The sequence below is a fragment of the Sorex fumeus genome, unplaced genomic scaffold, assembly GCF_029834395.1.
Source record: "Sorex fumeus unplaced genomic scaffold, SorFum_2.1 ptg000033l, whole genome shotgun sequence".
NCBI classification, from domain to species: domain Eukaryota; kingdom Metazoa; phylum Chordata; class Mammalia; order Eulipotyphla; family Soricidae; genus Sorex; species Sorex fumeus.
The window spans coordinates 20,580,362-20,589,590 of NW_026606090.1; the positions used below are offsets into that span (position 1 = coordinate 20,580,362).

At 47.9% G+C, this 9,229-nt stretch overlaps 1 protein-coding gene across 1 annotated transcript; it reads left to right on the forward strand.

Annotated features, from left to right (window-relative positions):
* The first annotated feature begins 1,136 nt into the window (after positions 1–1,136).
* On the forward strand, positions 1,137–8,073 carry TM2D2 (TM2 domain containing 2). The gene is made up of 4 exons (XM_056116763.1): positions 1,137–1,434; positions 2,110–2,197; positions 3,710–3,825; positions 6,309–8,073. The coding sequence occupies exons 1-4, from the start codon at positions 1,223–1,225 to the stop codon at positions 6,520–6,522; spliced, it is 630 nt and encodes a 209-aa protein (XP_055972738.1). The 5' UTR covers positions 1,137–1,222; the 3' UTR covers positions 6,523–8,073.
* Positions 8,074–9,229: the final 1,156 nt, after the last annotated feature.

The following is a 9,229-nucleotide window of genomic DNA, read 5'->3' on the forward strand; positions in this document are numbered from 1 at the left end:
CGGGAACCCAGGGGGAGGAGCGGGAGCCCAGCTGGGGGAGTGGGAGCCCAGGGGGAGGAGCGGGAGCCCAGCTGGGGGAGTGGGAGCCCAGGGGGAGGAGCGGGAGCTTAGGGGGGAGGAGCGGGAGCCCAGACGGGGGAGCGAGAGCCCAGCGGGGGGAGCGGGAGCCCAGGGGAGGAGCGGGAACACAGGAGGAGGAGCGGAAGCTTAGGGGGAGGAGCGGGAAACCAGGTGGAGGAGCGAGAGCCCAGGGGGAGGAGAGGGAGTCCAGGAGGAGGAGCGGAAGCCCAGGGGGAGGAGGGGAGGGGGGTGGAACGGGAGCCCTGGAGGAGGAGGAGAGGGAGTCCAGGGGGAGGAGCGGGAGCCCAGGGGGAGGAGCGGGAACCCAGGGGGAGGAGAGGGAGTCCAGGAGGAGGAGCGGAAGCCCAGGGGGAGGAGGGGGAGGGGGGTGGAGCGGGAGCCTGGGGGAGGAGGGGGAGGGGGGGTGGAGCAGGAGCCCTGGAGGAGGAGGAGAGGGAGTCCAGGGGGAGGAGCGGGAGCCCAGGGGGAGGAGCGGGAGCCCAGGGGGAGGAGGGTCTTGATGGCAGGAGGAGGAGGAGCCGCAGCCCAGCGGGAGGAGCCTGAGCCGAGGAGGAGGTGTGTGAGCCCAGGAGGAACCTGACAGCCTAAAGAGCGTGAGCCTAGGGGGAGGGCTGTAAGCCCAGGAGGAGCTTGAAGCCTGGAGGGAGCACGAGCTCAGGAGGAGATACGTATGCCTAGGAGGAGCTTGACGGCAGGAGGAGGGCGGAGCCCAGAGGAGAAACACGAAACCCAGGAGTAGCGTGACGTCAGGAGGAAGGCCGTGACGCCCGGGCAGAGCCATGACGTCGACCCCGGCCCACCCCGCCTCCGAGGCGCTGCCCACTGGTTCGTTGGCTGAGGGGGTGGGCGGGGTTCCGAGACGCTATCCGCTGGTTCGTTGGCTGAGGGGGTGGGCGGGGCTCCGAGGCGCTGTCCTCTGGTTCGTTGGCTGAGGAAGTGGGCGGGGCTGCGAGGCACTGTCTTCTGGTTCCTTGGCTGAGGAAGTGGGCGGGGCTCCGAGGCGCTGTTCGCTGGTTCGTTGGCTGAAGGTGGGCGGGGCTCCAAGGCGCTCCCCCATTGGCCGTTGGCAGCGAGGCGTTGCGGCTCGGCGGAGAGGCCGGAGCAGGCCCGGCTCGCGTCGGCGCGGGTGCAGGCGGGGAAGATGGTGTTGGGGGGCTGCCCCGTGAGTTATTTGCTGCTGTGCGGGCAGGCGGCCTTGCTGCTGGGGAACCTGCTGCTGCTGCACTGTGTCTCGCGGAGCCATTCGCACAACGCCACTGCGGAGCCGGGCGCCGCGACCCCCGAGGGCTACCCCGGCGCCCCGAGCTGGGACTACGGAGACCCCCACTCGCCGGTCATCCTGTGCTCCTACCTGTAAGCTTCCGGGGCGGAAGAAGCGGGGCGGGGTCCGCGGCTCTTCCCTGCCTGCTGCCGGGGGGCGGGCGGGGGGAGGGGGTCTCAGACCCTCTGCTCTGGTGACGCCCGGGCACCGCGCGGGGATAGCGGGCCGTGGGGGGCGGTGGCCGGCGTCGGGACAGCGAGAGGGGAAGGCCAGGGAGGCGGGACGGCACCTCCCGGAAGGGGGCCGAGCGCGGGCCGTCGCGGTCCGCTCGCTCTGGCCGGGGAGAACCCTTAGCTGGTGGGTTTGAGCGAGGCACAAATCGCCTGCCCCGATCCGGGAACACTGTCTCGACCCTTGCGGAGCCAGGTCATTGATTAAGATCACTTTCTGCCCAAGTAAGGAAGGGCCTCTGGGAAATGCAAGGAAATGCAAATAATTCTCGGAATTATTTGACTTCGGTTTTGCCCAGCTGACCTTGTGACTGTGTGCCCAGGGAAAAAATTAAGCCATAGCATATTCTGCACCCAGAGGACCAGAAGCGCACTCCCCAATGAGAGGGTCCTTTGAATGACTGTCTGCTGTGCTTTCAGTCGAATGCACACCGTCTTGAAGATTCAGAATGAAATTAAACCGCCGAAATCTCTCATGCCTGTGTAATTATTTACAAGCAACGAGCTGTTGACAAAGACCATATGGTACTTTTGCAGACCTGATGAATTTATTGAATGTGAAGACCCAGTGGATCATGTCGGAAATGCAACCGCATCCCAGGAACTTGGTTATGGCTGCCTCAAGGTGGGTTTGAGTTTTATTTTATAAGCAAACACTTCCATAGAGAATGCTTGATAGAAAACGTCATCCGATGCTGTTATAGAAAAATGTAAGAGCGATAAAATTACCCTTTTGTAGAATAGTTATAAATTTCCCACATGGCATGAGTCCTGACCAGATGAGCCAGTTTTCTCAGGAAAAACTTGTGCCAGAACTTAAAACACGTGGGTGGGTTCTGTAAAGACAGAAGCCCTGGGGGACTGGCCGTACTCCGGCAGCGAGTGGGTCAGGGGGCACTCTCCCTGGAAGGAGTATCCTTATTGCCCACACTGTTCCTTTGAGGAAGGCTCCAGCAAAAGTAGCTGTGTATCAGCAGAGAATGTTCCACTGTGCTGCGGCTGGCGGAACTCAGTCACACAAAGGGTAAGAGGTCCTGTTCTGAAATTTTTTCCTGGAATTTATTTACTATACACGTACTGTGGAAGTTTATGATTACACACATATTCATGACCTAAATAAAGTCCCAAGACTCTCCTCTGAGTTTCTGCCTAATTAAGCTCATTTATTATATATATAATTAATATAAAACGCCTAATACATAGTGACTTTACTATTCAGTCCCAAAAGCTCAGTAATGTACTCTTTCCACTGTCATGGATAATTAAAGCATTATCATATCTCCTACATCGTATTAAGACACCAGTCATGAGGGGGTTGGGGGATGTATTTAAAACAATCGCTGGGGGCTGGAGAGATAGCACAGCAGGTAGGGCGTTTGCCTTGCATGCAGCCAACATGGCCGATACAGGTTCGATTCCCAGCATCCCATATGGTCCCCCAAGCACCGCCAGGAGTGTCTCCTGAGTGAGCCAGGAGTAACGCCTGAGCATCGCCGGGTGTGACCCAAAAAGCAAAAAAAAAAAAAACAATCGCTGTCACTGTACTCCCGTTGTTCATCGATTTGCTTGAGCGGGCCCAGTAACGTCTCCATTGTGACAATTTTTACTGTGTTTGGCATATCGAGTACGTCACGGGTAGCTTGCCAGGCTTTGCCGTGCGGGCGAGATACTCTCGGTAGCTTGGCGGGCTCTCCGAGAGGGGCGGAGGAACCGAACTCGGGTCGGCCATGTTGGCTGCTTGCAAGGCAAACGCCCTACCCGCTGTGCTATTGAACATTTAAAATTAAAAATTAAATATGTCACTAACTTACTAAGTTCCTAACTCTTGAATACACCTTTATTCCAACTTTGTTAGAAAAATTATTGAGTTGAGTAAAAGAGATAGTACAGCAGGTAAAGCACCTGCCTTATATGTGGCTAACCTAGGTTCAATCCCTGGCACCACATATGGTGCCCCAAGTCTGCCAGGAGTGATCCCCGAGCACAGAGCCAGGAGTAAGCCTTGAGCGCATCTGGGTATGGTCCCCAAAAAAGGTAACTATGGAGTCAGATTTTATTATGATGTATTATTAAGATGTATTTCATGTTACTTGTTTTCGTAAGTTTGGGTTTATCTCTTTTGGCTGTTATTTCACAGTTCGGTGGTCAGGCCTACAGTGATGTAGAACACACATCTGTTCAGTGCCGTGCTTTAGATGGAATTGAGTGTGCCAGTCCCAGAACCTTCCTACGAGAGAATAAACCTTGTATAAAGTAAGTGTTACTTTGAATGGGGTCATTGGTTCTTGATGGAGGCCGTCTCCTGATGTGACTTTTTCTTTCACCTCAGTGTTAATGGGGCAGCATGATTACTATTGTGCGTAATCCATGGGCAGGGGCAATGGAGCTTTAATAGAAAGGACACAGAACTCAGAGCTGAGAACATAAGTTCTAAATGTCACATTCACCGGTTAGCTACGTTCCTTTGGGCACCCAGAGTATCACTTTACAAAATGAAGAAGCTGGACCAGAAATCTCTTCAGAATTCCTGATGGGCCTGGACGATGGCTGGCGCTCATGCTTTATGGGACAGAACCCCGTTCAGTCCCGAGCACCTCGTCCGGAGCACTGGGTGTAGTAGCCCCAAAACATAATGTTCTATTCTACAGTGTCGCCCCAAAACATAACAAAAATTCCTGTAAGTATAAATTCTGTGAAACTAGTTGTAGAATTTTAGAAGTGAAGGCTTTATTATGAAAAGTGTCGGAAATGAGCTATGTTTTTATGTGGGGGCCATATCTGGCGTTGTACTGAACAGGGCCAGCAGCTGGCAGTGCTTCCAGGACACATGCAGCGCTAGGATTTGAACCAGTGCTACAGCCACAGCTGCGTGCTCAGCAGCTGCCTTAACCTTCGTGCTGTGTCTCCAGCCCCTCAAAAATCCTTTCATCTTAAAATTAAATAAATAAGGGATTTGGAAATGTGGCTCATCAATCAAAGTGTCTTCCTCGCAGGCTTGAGGCCTCAAGTTTTGTTTTGGGCACTACCAAGTACATCCCAGTCGCATTCACAACAGTTTGGGGCCCTGGGTGTCACAGCAGATACGACAACCCACCGTGTACGACCTCCAGTCACAAGCAGCAGTGTAAAAGCAGAGTGTGGACAGGGGGAATAAAGAATTAGGGTTATCTCTGTCAATTCTGGCCAAAGGTACAGAATTTATACCATGTGCTAGTGCAGAGTCTGTGACTGGTTAGTAGAGCAGCTGAAGTTGAGCGCATAAGATATAAAAGTTCTTAAGGTAGAAATCCCCATTTTTAATTGCCCCAGAGAACTACAGCTTTAGGAAAGGATGAGGAGAGAGGAGAAGATGGAAAACTCCACTCCTGCTGACCCAGATTCATCCCAGGCACTCCATATGGTCCTCTAATCCTGCCAGGAGTGATCCCTGAGCTCTGCGCTAGGAGTAAGCCCCGAGTACCCCTGGGTGACCACCATGCCAACAGGATGCCCGTTACACAGATGCACTTTGATCACTTTTGTCCAGGCCAGTGTAGTATTTATTTGGGAAGGCGTTCACAATAGCAAATCACTGATATAAAAGGAATATGGTTTGTTTTTTTAAAAAATCAGTGTAAACTAAGCTGTTCAAAACTCCCAATATTGTGTCTGTTTTCTGGCACATATGAGATTATCATTAATTAAGTGGTGATATCCTGAATTGTATTACCTCTGTTAAAAAATGATAACAGAGTGAGCAAACAACTCAGCAGTTTAACATAAACTTAGTTCACCAGGGTTTATAAGAGTTGAATACACCAATTGAATTTGTAACATGTGATAATAATACTGTTAATATGTTCAAGTGCATGGGGCTGGAGCAATAACACAGCGGGTGGGGCGTTTGCCTTGCACGCAGCCAACATGGCCAACCCGAGTTCGATTCCTCCGCCCCTCTCGGAGAGCCCTGCAAGCTACCGAGAGTATCTCGCCCACACGACAAAGCCTGGCAAGCTACCCGTGACATACTCAATATGCCAAACACAGTAACAAGTCTCACAATGGAGACGTTACTGGGCCCACTTGAGCAAATCGATGAACAACGGAAGGACAGTGACAGTGATGTTCAAGTGCATAGGAATGAAACTGTGTAATTTATTTCCTATGACAAAATTTAAATGACTGGACCATTGTTTTGCAGAATGCCAAAGTGTGATGATAGAAAGGGAAGAATTTTCCATGTCTGGTAACTATCCATGGACCTGGGTGCCTGAGACCTACTTTTTTTTAATTCTTTTTCATTGATTCACAGTGAGATACACAATTACTAAGTTGTTCATAAATGAGTTTCAGTCATATAATGTTCCAACACACGTCTCTTCCCCATTGTACATTTCCTTTTCTTTTAGGTCCTTGATATCATAATTGGTACTTTTTAAGACCCAAACCAATGAAAGATTTTTTTTTTCTGAGGTGGAGGCAGTAAAGAGGCCACAAGGGAAATGCTTACAGTCATTAAATGTGTCTAACTGTTTTGCTCTGGGTTTTTGTTTTTGGGCCCCACCTGGCAGCAGTTGGGGGCTACTCCTGACTCTGCTCAGGGATTGCAGCTGGTGGCATTCAGGAGCCCACCGAGTGCTAGGCATCCAACCTCTGGGCCACCTGCATTCAAACCACATCATCCATGTTTGCGTTCTCTCTGTCCTAAAGTTATGATCTTATGTGTTTGAGCATCATCCTTTTTATGTCCTTTTCAGATATACTGGACACTACTTCATAACTACCTTGCTCTACTCTTTCTTCCTGGGATGCTTTGGAGTGGATCGTTTCTGTCTGGGACACACTGGCACAGCAGTAGGGAAACTGTTGACACTTGGAGGACTTGGCATTTGGTGGTTTGTTGACCTAATTTTGCTTATTACTGGAGGGCTGATGCCGAGTGATGGCAGCAATTGGTGTACTGTGTACTGAAAACTGATGTTATGACCCCCAGAGGCAAGTCTTCCGAATTGATCTCTGTAAACTTAAAACTCTTCCTTGATGTCAAGCCTAACCATTGCTTTCCTTCTCTGGAGGGAATAGGTTTGTTAAGAAGGTTTCCTGGAACTTTGGGTGTTAAACTTTATCTGCAGACTAGAAGTGACAAGTGTTTGTAGGAATCAAGTTGCATTCTTTGCTCAAGTACAGCAGATAAAGGATAGTGACTGACTTAATAAGCAGGAGAATTTCCATACTCTACTTCTGTACATTGCAATGTCATCAATTCTTCAGAGCAAGAGGACCCCAGAAGATGAACAAGGTGAATATTTATAGCCTGTGCCTTTTGCGGCCCCAGATCTTCATGCAGGGGAAATCTGAAGCTAAACCAATGAAAAACTTCTGGAGAAATAGGCATATTCGTGAACTTTAATATAGGTGGAAATTCTGACTTCCACAATTTAAATTGAAGAATAAATTTTGCCAACCTGGACTGCTGTTTAGATCATTTCAGAAGATAAAATAAAATTCAGAATTGTATTTGTCTTGCTAAAAACTAGATGTTTGAAATGTTTGAAGTGAACTCCTATATCAATAGTTCCTATTATGATTAAGCTCCAGTGGTAATCTCAGTTCATTCATTTCTTCATTCCAATTATGTTTTTAAAGCCAACAGCATCAAACATGTCTGGGTTGATTTAGGTGAATTATTCCACCTAAAATTTATTATTTGTAAGTTTAGATACCCTATGTCTAAGTTGATAAAAGAGGGTTTCATTTAAGTAACTGTAGAATCGTTTTCACAGTGGGATAATATAAGAAGTCTCTTGTCCGTGGAAAGAAAAATAGTCATTTATTAAAAAATATATTTATTGAGTTCCAGGTAGAGTTAGGATGTTATTTATGGGGGCAAATGAAAATCGAACACATCCTGTCAAAGTAATCATACCAAAAGCCTCACTATGGGCTGTGTCGGTTGGTCACAGGAAGAAAGGTGCGTCTGAGCATTCACACTCCCAAATCACCGGGAATGAAAGGAAATATTCTACAGCATAAATAAGTTATTTTAAAAACTTAGTCTCCATCTTTTGCCATGTATGTTGGAATGAGTACATATCAAGTTAAAGGACGCTTCGTGGGCAAGTTTAAGAACTTGTTAGATAACAGAGTCTAGAAATAATCAAGGCAAAATGCTCAACAATTCATCAAACTGATTTTTATTTGGGGACGCACCCAGAAGTGCTCATGTCCAGAGGTACTGAGCAGTAGGGGGCACTTTTTGGTGCTGGGGATCAAACTCAGGGCTCTTGCGTACAAAGCTTACATCCAGCCCTTCGCACTCTCTTCCCCAGCCCAAGACTCATCACAATTGATTTAAAGACCAACAGTCACATCAGAATAACTCTTGAATATGCCTATCGTTGTTGAACAGCTTCCCTAAGAATTTCAGCTTTATCATCCCTGATTAATATGACTGATTTTATATTAAGAGGTGGTAATTGTGTATAATTAAATATTCTAAAAAAGAAGTTTTTATTTTGTCTTCTGTACCACAGAGTTCTACATACCATATTGACTGTATCCTTATGCATAATTGGTAGACCTTGTAAACAGTACATTCTTATTTATCTTTGCTCAAAAGAAGTATTTTTTTTAAACAGGGAACTCCCTGGGCCATGGAGAGGAGACGGGGGGAGGGAGACCGGCAGTGTTTGGGCTCATGGTGCTCAAAGGCCCCTCAGAACATACTTGCCACCAGGGCTACACCTCGGGTTCTGGGGACCAAACTCAGGGCCTTACACATGCTGGGCATGTGCCTACCATTTGTACTATCTCCACATCCTCTAGAAAGTAGTTTGAAAATTATTGTGGGTCATGAAGAAACTGGACTCTCCCTGGAAAGAAATATACGCATACATAAAATCTCGCAGAGAATTGAAGACGTTTTAAAGTTGCCACATATTTTAAACTTTTTCATTCATTTCTAAGCAAAATCTGAAAAACTGACCATTGGAATTTTAATAGTACTCAAATAGAAGTTACTGCCTTAAACCAGTGCTTCACAACCTTTCTCAGATCATAACCCTAACTTTTAAGCTTGTTTCCTTTATATGACCTCCATGTCTGTCCTGCCAGGTGGTCCTGGTCCCCATGATCTTGTGACATGGGTCCCCAAATCATACAGTTTTTACCTGAGAATCCCATGAACTATCTTGGGAACTCAGTGGGGTTATATGGTCCCTAGCTAAGAAACTGCATTAAGCAACAAACTCTTCCTCGTCTCTTGCTTCTTTTTAAGGCCTCCTTAAGGATATTCACAAGCATCTCAAAATGAGGAAAACCTTTGACAGCTTTCAGACTTTAAATTATCAATAGTGCCAACAGGAATGACACATAAAAAAAAAGATAGAAATCAATGTTATTAGGGCCTAGAGATAGTTCAGTGCCTTGCACTTGACCAACCCTGGTTCAGTCCCTGAAATTCCATATGGCCACGTGAGCACTGCCAGGAGAGGTTACTGAGTGCAGAGCCCAGAGTAACCCCCGAGCATTGCCACATATGGCCCATAAACAAAAGGCCAAAGTTATCAAAATACCTATTTTATATGAAAAACATCATCATAGAAGAGCTGTTTGAGACTACGTTCCTCTCCAGAGTACTAACCAGAAAATTTTTTAAATTTCTCTTTGGCAATCCACA

Coding starts and splice junctions, on each gene's coding strand:
- TM2D2 (XM_056116763.1), top strand. CDS start 1,223: ATGGTGTTGGGGGGCTGCCCCGTGAGTTATTTGCTGCTGTGCGGGCAG. Junction 2,198..3,709: donor TTGGTTATGGCTGCCTCAAG/GTGGGTTTGAGT, acceptor GTTATTTCACAG/TTCGGTGGTCAGGCCTACAG. Junction 3,826..6,308: donor GAGAATAAACCTTGTATAAA/GTAAGTGTTACT, acceptor TGTCCTTTTCAG/ATATACTGGACACTACTTCA.